Consider the following 15,145-nt stretch of genomic DNA (forward strand, 5'->3'; position numbering starts at 1 on the left):
GTTCTCACACACTTCCTTGTGAAGGAGGGCAGAACACAGAGGCAGCGACAACACCTGCCGTATTGCACATGGACGAAGATTCATGTTCTCATCGGAATTCGGAAGAAGTTAGAACAAGGTTCCACATTTGAATATTCCGAACACATCAATAATACTAAAGTTCTGTGTAGTTCGAGTGTAGTAGAAAACATAGGTGATTCTAGCCTGGAGTTATTTTAAAACATTATTGCTAAGAGTGTGTGCATGTGACCCCAGCACTTCACCCAAAATGGCTGGCTAGATTTTAGGGAAAGGCTAGATTTGGTCGTTAAGCTTCAGGGAAGGGTTAACATTAGCATGGAGATTATGGTTAGATGTCAGGATTTGGACAATGCTAGGTGGGAGCTGAGAAGGTTAAGAGATAGAAAGGAATGGTAATTGGGGCAGGGGGATCAGGGGGGGGGCTAGGTTTCAGGAAGGTGTGTGTGTGTGTGTGCGTGTGTAGAGAGGTTAGGTCTAGACATCAATAAGTGGTATAATATCAGGCACTTGGTGGCACCTTCTTGTGGCCAGTTTCTCATCTGTGCTGCTGCTGTAGCCCCTGTTCTTTCCACTCTGTGCACTCTCTTTCAACAAGCTCCCACACTACAGTGTATAGCAACTGCTGCAGGGAGTTAATAATGTTTCAAAACTGTACATGCCCAGCCACGGCTCATCTGCACATTGTTTGGGAGAATGATCTACGGGGGGGGGGGGGGGGGGTGTAGAGTGGACAGCACATATGCCCCGCTGTGTCAGAGGTGTGAGCAGGAGCTACAGCAGCAGTACAGACCAAAGGAGGGACCTTCAAGTGTCTTATAACATAAAGAATAAGCAGGTAAATATATTTATTACATTTATTTTTGCCTTTTACAATTTACAATTTAGCATTGATAAGGAAATTTAATAAAAGGGTTGGATAGGGTGGAGTCACCTATGACAAAGTGGCAAATTTGGGCACCAGAGGCGCCCAGTGGAAGTTTGGGTAGTGCGTGCCAGAGGCTACAGCAGGTAATTTAGCAGCTACAGCAGTAAAATTGAGCACTGGAGAAAAATAGCCACTACAAAAAATTTAAACAAAATTGACAGCTACAATTAGCCACTAAACAAAGCCTAACCAATAGTTTTGCTTCCAGGCAGTGCAAATCTGCATGGATGGTGGTGGTGATCATACAGGGAGTGCAGAATTATTAGGGAAGTTGTACTTTTGAGGAATAATTTTATTATTGAACAACAACCATGTTCTCAATGAACCCAAAAAAACTCATTAATATCAAAGCTGAATATTTTTTAAAGTAGTTTTTAGTTTGTTTTTAGTTTTAGCTATTTTAGGGGGATATCTGTGTGTGCAGGTGACTATTACTGTGCATAATTATTAGGCAACTTAACAAAAAACAAATATATACCCATTTCAATTATTTATTTTTACCAGTGAAACCAATATAACATCTCAACATTCACAAATATACATTTCTGACATTCAAAAACAAAACAAAAACAAATCAGTGACCAATATAGCCACCTTTCTTTTCAAGGACTCTCAAAAGCCTGCCATCCATGGATTCAGTCAGTGTTTTGATCTGTTCACCATCAACATTGCGTGCAGCAGCAACCACAGCCTCCCAGACACTGTTCAGAGAGGTGTACTGTTTTCCCTCCTTGTAAATCTCACATTTTATGATGGACCAAAGATTCTCAATAGGGTTCAGATCTGGTGAAGAAGGAGGTCATGTCATTAGTTTTTCTTCTTTTATACCCTTTCTTGCCAGCCACGCTGTGGAGTACTTGGACGCGTGTGATGGAGCATTGTCCTGCATAAAAATCATGTTTCTCTTGAAGGATGCAGACTTCTTCCTGTACCACTGCTTGAAGAAGGTGTCTTCCAGAAACTGGAAGTAGGACTGGGAGTTGAGCTTGACTCCATCCTCAACCCGAAAAGGCCCCACAAGCTCATCTTTGATGATACCAGCCCAAACCAGTACTCCACCTCCACCTTGCTGGCGTCTGAGTCAGACTGGAGCTCTCTGCCCTTTACCAATCCAGCCACGGACCCATCCATCTGGCCCATCAAGACTCACTCTCATTTCATCAGTCCATAAAACCTTAGAAAAATCAGTCTTGAGATATTTCTTGGCCCAGTCTTGACGTTTTAGCCTGTGTGTCTTGTTCAGTGGTGGTCGTCTTTCAGCCTTTCTTACCTTGGCCATGTCTCTGAGTATTGCACACCTTGTGCTTTTGTGCACTCCAGTGATGTTGCAGCTCTGAAATATGGCCAAACTGGTGGCAAGTGGCATCTTGGCAGCTGCACGCTTGACTTTTCTCAGTTCATGGGCAGTTATTTTGCTCCTTGGTTTTTCCACACGCTTCTTGCGACCCTGTTGACTATTTTGAATTAAACGTTTGATTGTTCGATGATCACGCATCAAAAGCTTTGCAATTTTAAGAGTGCTGCATCCCTTTGCAAGATATCTCACTATCTCTGACTTTTCTGAGCCTGTCAAGTCCTTCTTTTGACCCATTTTGCCAAAGGAAAGGAAGTTGCCTAATAATTATGCACACCTGATATAGGGTGTTGATGTCATTAGACCACACCCCTTCTCATTACAGAGATGCACATCACCTAATATGCTTAATTGGTAGTAGGCTTTCGAGCCTATACAGCTTGGCGTAAGACAACATGCATAAAGAGGATGATGTGGTCAAAATACTAATTTGCCTAATAATTCTGCACTCCCTGTATGTCTACTGCTGGGAGCAATAGTGCACCAGAGTTTGGCTACACTGTATCTGAAATCCAGGCTTTAAAATTACTGGCCTGGCTTGCCTGGTTAATAACTTGGTTTAGCAATATACTCGGAGTAGGTGGGTGTGCTCAGTGTTAGGCAAAGATAGGGAAGGTTTAGTGTGAAAATTCAGGTACAGAGAGTTAGCAGAATATTGGTATAATTACTGATATTTTACTATCAGGGATATCAGTAGAATATATGTAAAATTACCAATATTCTTCTATGGTATTGGTATTTTACATTGCACCTCTTTTCCACATTATGCCACGATGGTGCAGATATAGTGGCTTAAGAATATCCCCCTATGATGGAATAGGGCAGCCCATGATCAGGTCCGGTTCTTTCATGAAGCAAGGTGAAACATTTGCATCAGGTACAGAGATTACAGGGGCAGCATGCAGTTAGAGTAGGAGGAGAGCGAGGTGAATAGGTTATCATTGGGGAAAAGTAGCTTGTTGTGCTGTGTGAGGATACTGACATTGCATGAGGAGGCAGGGGAGCAGCAGTATTTCATTTGGCTTGCACAGCAGAAGAGAGGAGGTGGCACTACTGTCCTGACTGAGGAGGAATGGAGTGGCTGTGGGTGAGCAGTTTGTTTGTCACAAACTCACTCACAGCAGTTTGTTTGTCACAGACTCACTCCAAACTGAGGGAGGGGGGGGGGTGGGGGGGCGCATCCTCACAAGTTTGCCTCCGGCAGCAAAAAATCTAGAACCGGCCCTGCCCATGATGATTTTGCTTGTGGGGCACAGAGACTGGTTGTTATGCACATGTGCAGAAGCACTGAAACTATAATCAATGCACAAAGGCGAGAGAGGGGAGATGGGAGAGTGTGTGTATTTGTGTGTTTCATTGAGTTGAATCATGCCAGTTGGATGCACTGAAGGGACAGGATCATATCAGCTATCCTGCATGAAACTTAGCAACAGCTTGACCATCCCTGTGCTGCCTTGACATTCCTCTAGTTCCCCATGGTTCAGATCACCCGCCTTCAAAGTTCACAGAGAAGAGGCAAGTGTGCTTCCAAGTCCCAACAGCAGGCTACCGGCAGAAGTGCTCTTTTATCCCATGCTGCTCCGACAGACCAGAGAGCAGAGGAAGGGAAGTTGCCCTGTCATTAATCCAGCCTTGTTGTATGCAGCTGGTACTACCTATCAGAAGTGGTCCAGTAAAGGAAAACTAGTAAGTTCTCTATAGTGTCAAGGACACCAAGAGTCTGGTGTACATGTAAAATCGGTACCCCAGAAGTTTTTGGCACTGGCGCTCTAAATTACTGATATTCTGCTATTTAACAGTGGCTAATTACCATTACTTTTACCAATAATTTACTATCATGTGACCTAACCCTTTTCTCACACTAACCCCCCCTCTACTGTTGCCTTACATTAACCTACCACCTATGCTGCAATCTCTGCTGACACCTGTGCCTCCTGCACCTCTAAAAACTCTTTCTGCCAATATTTGCGCCTCCTACTACCAATTGCCCAAATTACTCCCTGGCCAATGCTATAGCTGCAATTAACATTGTTGGTACCCAAATTACATAGTTACATAGTTATTTTGGTTGAAAAAAGACATACGTCCATCGAGTTCAACCAGTACAAAGTACAACTCCAGCCCGTCCCCCACATACCCCTGTTGATCCAGAGGAAGGCGAAAAGACCCCCACAAGGCATGGTCCAATTAGCCCCTAAAGGGAAAAATTCCTTCCTGACTCCAGATGGCAATCAGATAAAATCCCTGGATCAACATCATTAGGCATAACCTAGTAATTGTAGCCATGATTGTAGCCATGTAGCAAATTACCTGCCTGGAGTCTGAATAAGACCATGTGATAAAGGAAGATGTTGACCTTGTCTGATGAATCATGTTTTATATTAGATCAAAATTCTCCAGATGTCAGTCTGATCACGCATTTGTGGGTTGTGCAAAGAATTGAGTCCAATCCATAGAGTTCCCAATTTGTAGTTTACAGGACTTGCATACGTTGCTACCACCTTTGTGCCAGATACAAGTAGCCTTGAGAGGTCTTGTGGGGGATCAGAGCTGTTTTGGACAGACAAGAGGTACACAATGTTAGGCAGGTGGTTGTAATGTTTTAGTTACTGTAGTAATTCTAGTATTACTGCTTGGTGTTTTGGTTAAAGTAAAATTTGTGCTAAATATTTATTATTTCATTTGGAAAAAAAATTATACTATTATAACCGTAATATTAATGGTAAACTTTGACAGCTATCTCTTGGTGCCCTGGGCCATAGCAGTACTAGCTGTGGATCCGCATGGGGACCTGAAAACATGTGAGTGCAAGCAGGCATCCTTTTGGATGCTTGGCATTTGACCCTACCCAGGTATAAATGGTAGTCTTGTTTGACTAAGTGTATGACCTAACACAGGTTGAAGGACAGTAAGTACCAACAAAGTGGTAGGCCAGGGAAGCAGCAATGTCCTGGGAGAGTGAGCAGAGTGCTCAGACACAACAGTACCTCTTTCATATAGTCATTATTTTATACCTCTGCTTGTGACAAAACTATCACCATTGGACAAATACAGTATGTGCAAAGTGCATATAAATGAGGCAAAAACATTAGCAACTGGCTACCATGTGCATTTTAACCGAACAAACAGGCATTTTAACCTCAGCTCAGTGGAGGACTTACTTGGTTTTCTTACAAAGGTCAAAGACTGCTGACTCACCCTGCTTTCTCTTCTGCTGTTGAATCTGTATCCTGCATGATCTTTACTGCTCTATTGTTCATGCAAACAATATGCCTCTACTGCCTTTACTCAAAGGGAAGCAAATCCTGGCATATCCTCTTTCTTCTCTTTGACCCAGCTCCCTTACCCTCATCCCCCCCCCAAAAAAAAACACAAACAAAATGTTTAACCATGGGCCTTCTGTCTTTTTCTGATTGTATTTTTACATAATTATTGACAAATACAAAAAAACAAACCGATACATTACTTCTAAGGGGGTGCACAATACAGCTTAGGGCTCTGTAACACTAGGCAATATGTGCACAAACTCGATTTCGTGCATGTGTTATGACACTGAGGGCTTTGGTAATGTGCTGAAGCACTTACTTTTTGCACTTACTTTTGCAACGTGCCTCCCCAGTCCTATGGTCGGCAATTTTGATTTGGCAAACAACTGCACTGGCTGTAATGACTAGGTCAGCTTTGACAGAACAGCTTTGACTAGGAGAGCTTTGACAGAAGAATCGGCAAGTGTGAAGAACGGTAAGAAACATACCATTGATAGTTACTGTTAGGTGTGAAAAGTTAGTGGTAGGTGAAATAACAGTGAAGTTAATGTGGCACAGTGTCAGTGAGGTTTGTAGCAGATGGAGCAGTGGTGAGCAGCAGGGGCATAACAATAGACCCTGCAGGAATGCAGCTACAGGGGGGCCCAGAAGCTGCAGGGGGCCCAGTGGGGGAGACGTTTATTTTCCCTGTACTGAGAGACTCCTAACTGAGGGCATGGAGAGAACAAAACATTCTGCTCTATGATCAGTTGTTCTAATGACTGCATCTGCTCAGCCACTGATAAGCATTCATACAAAGTTTTGTAGACAGTCCCAATTCAGTGTGCAGCGGGCTCTTATGTACAGTGCCCAGCCTTCAACTTCTCTTCCCCCTCCCCAGGTGCTGCGTACTGTACATGGGGAAAACACATTCAAGTGTGCACTAGCCAATTGAATAACATTGGTTCTCAGTCTACCTGTGCAGAAAGCGAGGGGGGAGGGGGCCCCATTCAAAGTTTCGCAGGGGGGCCCAGTGCTTTCTAGTTACGCCCCTGGTGAGCAGTGTTGCTTGCACATTTTTGCCAAAGTCATTTTCACATTGAAAAACTATTTTTGATTTCGAGAACATTTTCATGAAAATAGCTAAAAAAAATTACGATGAAAATGTGAAAAATCTATATTTTTTTGTGTAAAAATTTGTGAAAATCGCAAAAAGATGAAAAATAAGAAAACTTATTTTCAAAGGCATTTTCACTCAAAATTTAAATGTAACATTTGATTCATGAAAATTAATGCAAAAATAATATTGGCATTTTTGCTCATCACTGGTGGTGAGGTCAGTGTTAGAGGCAGTGAAGTTAATGTAGTGATATTAGAAGGCCTAGTGTTAAGTGTACCCGTAGTAGGAGAGCTTGTGTTAGGTGTAGTTGTAGTAGGAGGGTTAGTTTAAGACTAGGGATTAGGAGAGGAGTCTGATGCAAGCCTAGCTTTTGAAGTATGTGGTATAATATCAGTAACTTAAAATTTCAGATATTAACACTGTTGACTACCACTCACGCAAAACTCACTAGCATGTCAACTAAATGTGAGTGTAATGTACCTAAGTTGTGCTTACAAAGCTCCTAACTGTCCCTTTTTGGGAAGAACAGTGCCTAATCTAGAAATAAATCCCTCTTTCCCCTTTTCTTCACTCACCACATAGTCTGCCGCAGTAATGGTAAAAGGGCAGTGTGCTCCTTTACCGAAGTTTATGGGACTATATCTTTTGATCATAATTTTTTCATAGTATGTGTAACTTGGGGCAGGGTGGGATTTAACATAAGGCACTGTAGTTACATAGTTATTTTGGTTGAAAAAAGACATACGTCCATTGAGTTCAACCAGTATAAAGTACAACTCCAGCCTGCTCCCTCACATATCCCTGTTGATCCAGAGGAAGGCGAAGAAACCCTTACAATTCATGGTCCAATTAGCCCCAAAAGGGAAAAATTCCTTCTCGACTCCAGATGGCAATCAGATAAAATCCCTGGATCAACATCATTAGGCATTACCTAGTAATTGTAGCCATGGATGTCTTTCAATGTAAGGAAAGCATCTAAGCCCCCTTTAAATGCAGGTATAGAGTTTGCCATAACGACGTCCCGTGGCAATGCATTCCACATCTTAATCACTCTTACTGTAAAGAACCCTTTCCTAAATAAATGGCTAAAACGTTTTTCCTCCATGCGCAGATCATGTCCTCTAGTCCTTTGAGAAGGCCTAGGGACAAAAAGCTCATCCGCCAAGCTTTTATATTGCCCTCTGATGTATTTATACATGTTACGTAGATCTCCTGTAAGGCGTCTTTTCTCTAGACTAAATAAACCCAGTTTATCTAACCTTTCTTGGTAAGCGAGACCTTCCATCCCATGTATCAATTTTGTTGCTCGTCTCTGCACCTGCTCTAAAACGGCAATATCTTTTTTGTAATGTGGTGCCCAGAACTGAATTCCATATTCCAGATGTGGCCTTACTAGAGAGTTAAACAGGGGCAATATTATGCTAGCATCTCGAGTTTTTATTTCCCTTTTAATGCATCCCAAAATTTTGTTAGCTTTAGCTGCAGCGGCTTGGCATTGAGTACGATTATTTAACTTGTTGTTGATGAGTAATCCTAAGTCCTTCTCCAAGTTTGATGTCCCCAACTGTATCCCATTTATTTTGTATGGTGCTAGACCATTGGTACGACCAAAATGCATGACTTTACATTTTTCAACATTGAATTTCATCTGACATTTATGTGCCCATATAGCCATCCTATCCAGATCCTTTTGCAATATGACACTATCTTCCTGAGAGTTGATGATTCTGCACAATTTTGTATCATCTGCAAAAATAGCAACATTTCTCACTACTGCATCTACTAGGTCATTAATAAATAAATTGAAGAGCACTGGACCCAGTACAGACCCCTGTGGGACCCCACTGCTAACAGTCTCCCATTTTGAGTACAATCCATTGACCACAACTCTTTGTTTTCTGTTCATTAGCCAGTACCCTATCCATGCACACAGACTCTTCCCTTGCATCCTCAACTTTTGCACCAGACTTTTGTGGGGAACAGTGTCAAAGGCCTTTGCAAAGTCCAAGTATATCACATCTACAGCATTCCCAATATCCATATTAGCATTCACTACCTCATAAAAGCTGAGCATGTTAGTCAAACAGAACCTGTCTTTAGTAAACCCATGTTGATGCTGAGAAATAAGATTATTTTCTACTATGAAGTCATGTATAGTATCTCTTAGTAACCCCTCAAATAGTTTGCATACAACTGATGTTAAGCTTATAGGTCTATAATTTCCTGGATCTGATATTTTGCCCTTCTTAAATAATGGGAAAACATGGGCTGTACGCCAATCCACTGGGACTCTGCCAGTTGAAAGAGAGTCACAAAAGATAAGATAAAGGGGTTTATCTATAACTGAACTTAATTCCCTTAGGACCCGAGGATGCATGCCATCCGGGCCAGGTGCCTTGTCTATTTTTAATTTATTTAGTCTTGCCTTCACTTCTTCCTGCGTTAAGTATTTAATATTACAGTTAGAAGATTGAGACTCTTCTGCCTCTGTAATTTGCAACAGTGCTTTGTGAAGACAGAAGCAAAGAAAGCATTTAATAACTCTGCCTTACCTTGGTAATCCACCATTGAGTTCCCACCCTCATCCTTTAGGAGTCCTCCCTACAGGCGCCTGATGATGGAAAAGCGGCTCACTTCCCTCCCTGAGAGGATCCCTCCCTCCTTCCTTATGCAGAGTCATGATCAACGTGTAAATGAGAGGTTACTCACCCGCCTCTCTGCATTCCACTGATGAAATCTCCCTTCATCTGGGGGCACCTCTAGCTATTTAATACTGAGGGTTCCTCTTTCCACCTAATATTAAAGGGCACCTGTAGCTACCTACACCAGGCAGGGGAAGTAGAGGAGATGTTACAGCTGGGACAGTCAGCAGACTTGTGGTGCAGTTCGGCGGGGATTTGTAGGTTCACAGAGGGCAAAGTCTAAGGTGCCAGAACATCTGTGCCTATAGGCTCCTGTGATGTAAATCTGGGCCTGACTTGGGGTGTATCAGGGGCATGACTGGAGTTGTGTCAGGTATGGTGTAGAACCACACACTATGCAGGTGCTATATAAATATGTCATCATCATCATCATCACCACACATCCAAAGTAAGCTGACACATTTCTACAGTGTTTTATTGCTGACTAGTTACCTTAGCCCATTTAAAAATGGGCTAGGTCTGTCACTATTCACATCAGCGCACACACACGCCCGCCGCGTGCGCGCGCACACACATGCCCGTCCCTTCTGGCCCCGTCCTCTCCGAGGTCTCGGCAGTGTCTCCGCGTCCCTCCCTGCACATGCGCAGTGCAAAAAAGTGCTGACAGACGGACATGGGACACTTGCCTTTTTATTTGCTGATTGTGTTTAGCAGAGCATGTAAGAATTAGTGCAGTGCATCCAGTTAAGAAGCTGGGGCTGTTTATTGAATTGACTTATTCAGTAGCTTTCAGCTAAATGCCAAAGTATAGTTTTATGTAAATTATGTCTAGCTGATATAGCTTTAAGCTCCTTTACAGTAAATGTAAGTCATTTTCCCTAAAGACATAGATATTGCTGTACTGTGACCAGTTGGCTGAGGGTGTGACTGCAGCCTGGTATTTCATAGCCCGCTGTCTGCTTTTTAGCTGAGAAAGAAATTGTGGCTGTTAGTGAGACTGGACAAGCACTGCCTACTATATGAATGTCCTTATTTAGTCAGCCTGTGAGGTGGAGCACTTTTTTTCATTCCCTCAGCTTAGGGGGGGAAAGGCAGACATAAGTCAGTGTTAACTCTTTGCACTGCCAACACTCCATGCAGTGTGACATTTCTGAATGGAAACAGTTGGCTTTAAGGAGAAATATTTATTATTACAGTGCTGCTCATCACGGGATCCTGAAAACCTTCTCTCCCTTTTGTGTCTGCTGGAAGTTCTGTTTGAATATGTGAGATAGAGTAATGTGCTTGACAGAAGTAGCACAGGATGAAAATGACCCCCCAGCAGAAGGCACCTAGCAAGGACCTGGGATCCTGGATTCAAGAAGGAGGAAAGGTGTGTACCCTGCAAGATGAATCTGACATTTTGTATAAGTTATCTTATAATTGTGTGTTGCACTTGTCTTGCAGATAAGTGCTGGAAGCCTTATATTCTTTGTGCTGGCAAACTGTATTAAAGTGTACCTCCACCTTTTTCAAAGTACCTCCAACTTTTTAAAACAAAAGGTACCTCAATCGGTTTGAAACAATCATACTGTGTGGCAAGGGGATAATCAAGTTTACGTCTAATATATATAAAAACCATCTTGTATTGATTTACATGTAAAATCCTATATTTATAATGTTGGGAATGTTCAGCTTTTATTTATTGCACTGGAGGAACCATAAAACATTACAGCATTCCTACACATGTGTAGGAAACGATATATATTTGTTATATAGTTCTCTATCATGTCATATTAACCTAACATTTTCAGGGGTACAAAACGAAATGTATGAGCCAATGCAGCAGGTTGACAATAATGTGTAATACTTAACAATACATATAACATGCTTATCCTTACAGTATAAGTTCAGGTAAAAGTTTCTGATTTTACTATCCTGCATAATAATAAGTTTATCAGAAAAGTGCAGCTATAGTTTTAGCCAGTGGCATAGAAATACGGGATGCAGGGATTGCAACCGCACTGAGGCTCCTGGACCAGAGGGGCCCACTAAAGGCCCTCCCTTATCCACCTCATTAGCTTTTCATTGGTGCTATGCTGGTAATGAACACCTCTATATGTGCATTGCATAGTGGTAGTCCTTAAACTGTTTCCTTACTCTAAATACACCTCTCTGACACTGCAGCTGTCTTTGGTAGGTTTTGGGGCTCCATATCAGTACAGTAGAGTGTTTGGGGCCCCATGTAAAACTTGCACTGGGGCCCGAAGCTCCTTAGTCATGCCACTGGTTTTAGCTCTTTTCTACTGGTACAGCACTTTTTAACAATATTGAATTTATTGTAGCGTTCCTTTTTTTTTCTTTAGGTGTTCTATGTTTGTTTGCATTAGACAACCCTAAGCAAAGTCATTTCTGATAAAAAGAATGACAAATACTTAAAAAGCTACTTATGTTACTTATGGAATTTGAACATATTAAAACGTGTTAGAGTGGTTTGCCATAGACATAAGGTTGCATATATTATCAGTAAGGTTGAGCATTTAACTTATGTTCATAGTGGCAGCAGTCACCTATTAGTAACCCATTTTTGTAAAAATTGGTAAAGACAAGTTAAAAAGTCTAGTCTGATTGCCAATCTTTGTCCAAAGATAAGCAGGGATGACAACAGCTGATCATTTCTTCCCTTCTCTCATCACATGCTTAAACTTTACTGAACCCACAGGTTATTGGCTATCGCTACTTGTACACTGAACATGTAGCAAACAGGAAGACCTTACTTAAAATTACTCATCTTTGTTAGTTACATTGTGCTGACAAAACCTAATTAGGGATACTCATTCAGATTTCGCAGAATTGAAATTTCCGAATTTCCGATTGGAAATTTGAATTTCCGATCGGAAAACGGAACTCAAAAATCGGAACTCGGAAATCGCATTTCTGCAGAAAGACTGCATTACTGCAATTCGGTAATTTTAGCCCAATCACAGAACTCAAAATTAATGGACCATCAGAGAATGCAGAAACAACTCAAAAGTATTTATCCAATCAGAGAATGCAAAAAATAAAACACTACTCGAAAATCAGAAACCGATCGGAAATTGGATTTCTGTGGTAATACTGCATTAGCACAACTCAGTAATTTTAGCCCAATCGTAGAACTCGGAAGCATTGGATCAATCAGAGAATGCAGAGTCAACTCGGAAGTATTTGGCCAATCAGAGAATGCAAAAAAAAAAGACCAAAATACCCACTACTTGGAAATCGGAAATTCGAACTCGGAAATCGGAAACCAATCAGAAATCCGTGAAATCGGTAATCAGCATTGGCAGAAATCGGAATTTCTGCAGAATCAGAAATCTAGATTTCCGACCATTCCTAAACCTAATAGGTTTGTTTTTTAGTAAATTATAATTTAATATCAATTAAATGACCATATGGCTTGCAAGATGTCTGTACATTTCCTGCTAACTACCTTTGAAGACTTTGAAATACTTTGTACTAAAATTAACCTGTATAGTTGCAAGTGCAGATGATTTGCTATTGTTTATTTGCTATGGGCTACTACTTTGAGTAGTTTCTTAAACGGGGTCTACTGACTATATTTAATTGTTACTATACTTTTATGTGCTTTTTACTTAGTAATTGATTACCAAAATTGATGAGAAGTTATACATTGTATAGACATATAGTCCTTATGTGCACAACTCACGGTTTCTGAAGGAACTTGCAGGCTAATTCCACTAACAGTGTTATGCAGATGCATAAATTGGAGCCACATTTTTGTAGAAAATAATTAATTTGCGCATGAACCAATTGAGGTAACAACCAAAGAATATCTACACAAGCTGGCATCCCATGTGAGCCCTATATCAAGCACCTAATGAGCATTGACCCAAGAGCATTAGAACTGAGCACCTTGGTGGGATGATATGTTGGAAATCTGAAGATCTTTTTGATATACTGTAATTTGAATCACGCTTAGAAATAATATGACTATTATCTTGTATTATGCTTGACTGCTACTTGATCAAGTTTCAAAAATGTATATGATTTATGATGAAATAGCAGTCTATAGGTGGCCATACATGGTACAATTTTTCATTTTTTCCGATTAGATAATTTAGTTTGATTATTCCGTTAGATCGAATACAAAGATTTTTCTAGCATGTCTGATCAGATTTTTCTTGAAAAAACGGGATAATCGTTCAAATTTCTTGATCGAAAAAAAAATATTTTCAACTTTCATTCGATTCGATCATTTAGATCCAATAAATGGGAAAATCGAACGTTTTTATTGTATCATGTATGGGCACAATATGTAGTAGCAAAATAAAAGAAAAATGGAGCGTACTGTGAAAATACATACTAATGTCAGGGTTAAATGTTTTATCATTACTTTTTCCTTTCTACTAATACATGTCAATTTTGAGAAATTATAAAAAAAAATAGGAATGCTAGGTCCCATGACACCTTTCTCTACAGTCTTACCCATTGGCTATTTACTATTAGCTTTATCTAAATTGAGCTTGGATCATCTCGATTCTGTCATGGTGCAAGACAATTATTATTTTTTTAGTCTACCATGTGCCTTTCTACTTATACATGTAAATTTTGATTAAAAAACTACCCTGGGATGCCCTGTCCCATGACAAATTCCTCTTCAGCTTTACCAATTGGCTATTGAATATTGCCTTTATAAGTATATAGATTGAGCTTGGATCACCTTGATTTTGTCATGGATCAAGAGAAATTATTTTTTCAGAATAGCATGTGTCTCTTATTAACTATGAACAGCGTACTGATTCATTATGGGTTTTGAAATGTGGAGAGATCTTCTAGAAAAGACAGGATTTGAAGGCAGCCCACACATAAATAGATTTTTGTTCAGTGTAGGTTGAAGTCGGCAAGGGGTTGGAGCACCTATAAAAGCTGCATTGCTGTGCATGCCCTTCGCTCACTGAAGATGTTTGGCCTTTGGATTCATTCACAAAAGCTTACTCTTGAATTTTCTCTCCTTTTATGTTTACCTCTTCACTACATTAATTATTGCTTTGAAGCTGCTTTAACGTTACCTTAAAGGTGTGGTCAGTAATAAGTAATAATATTTTAAAAACTCTTTTCACCCTGGGTACTTAAAGCACTGTGACCCTGCGTTCTGCAGTCTCAAAGGCTTGGGGAAAGAGGTGGGTTTTTAGCCTTTTACCTGTCAAGAGAAGGAGCCTCTCGCATTGGTTATGGAAGTGAGTTCAATGGAAAAGGAGTGGGCAAAGGCCTGTGAAAAATGTGACAAATGATAAGCAAGATGACTTTGCACCAAGTAGAAATGATCCTATAATGAAATAGTAATAATAGTCTAAAGCCCCTGAGCAAGGGAAGATGTGTGGGGGTGAGTGTGGTACATACAGGCCACGTAACTCCCATATAAAATTAACCATAGGGGAAAGGAAGTGATTAGCTAGAGGTAACTGTGTTCCCATTCACCAATCAGTGTACTACTACAATGCCACAGAGGAGGGGATGCAGGTGTGCGCATCTGTGCGGGCCATGCCTTAAAATCACAAGACAAACGTCTATACTCCTGGATCGGGAACAGTCCTCCCACGGGGCGTAGATATACTGCCACTATCGTGGCTATTGGTTGGTTAAGGATTTTATGCTATATATGTTTTGATTACATTTTTATATGTGCAACATTGGAAGCCAATTAAAAGATTTGGAGAAAAGGAGACAAGCCTCTGACTGGGTGATAATCCTATTGGGCTGTTGATTTAGCTAAAACATTACATCCATCTGGCTGTGAGATGGTTGTTGTCCAGTGAGCGGTTAATCTCAAAGGGTTGCAGTGGTTGAGCACACATG

The 15,145-nt window shown here is 40.9% G+C and overlaps 1 protein-coding gene across 1 annotated transcript in view; it reads left to right on the top strand.

Moving 5' to 3' along the window:
- The first annotated feature begins 10,396 nt into the window (after positions 1-10,396).
- The window catches only part of LOC137527192 (rho GTPase-activating protein 20-like), a 275,894-nt gene continuing 271,145 nt past the window's right edge, over positions 10,397-15,145 (top strand). The window contains exon 1 of the mRNA XM_068247674.1: positions 10,397-10,679. Within this exon, the coding sequence (XP_068103775.1) occupies positions 10,611-10,679 (69 nt within the window). The 5' untranslated portion in view covers positions 10,397-10,610. The remainder of the gene's footprint in view (positions 10,680-15,145) is intronic.

This window comes from Hyperolius riggenbachi, chromosome 8 (assembly GCF_040937935.1).
Source record: "Hyperolius riggenbachi isolate aHypRig1 chromosome 8, aHypRig1.pri, whole genome shotgun sequence".
In the NCBI taxonomy this organism is placed as follows: Eukaryota; Metazoa; Chordata; class Amphibia; order Anura; family Hyperoliidae; genus Hyperolius; species Hyperolius riggenbachi.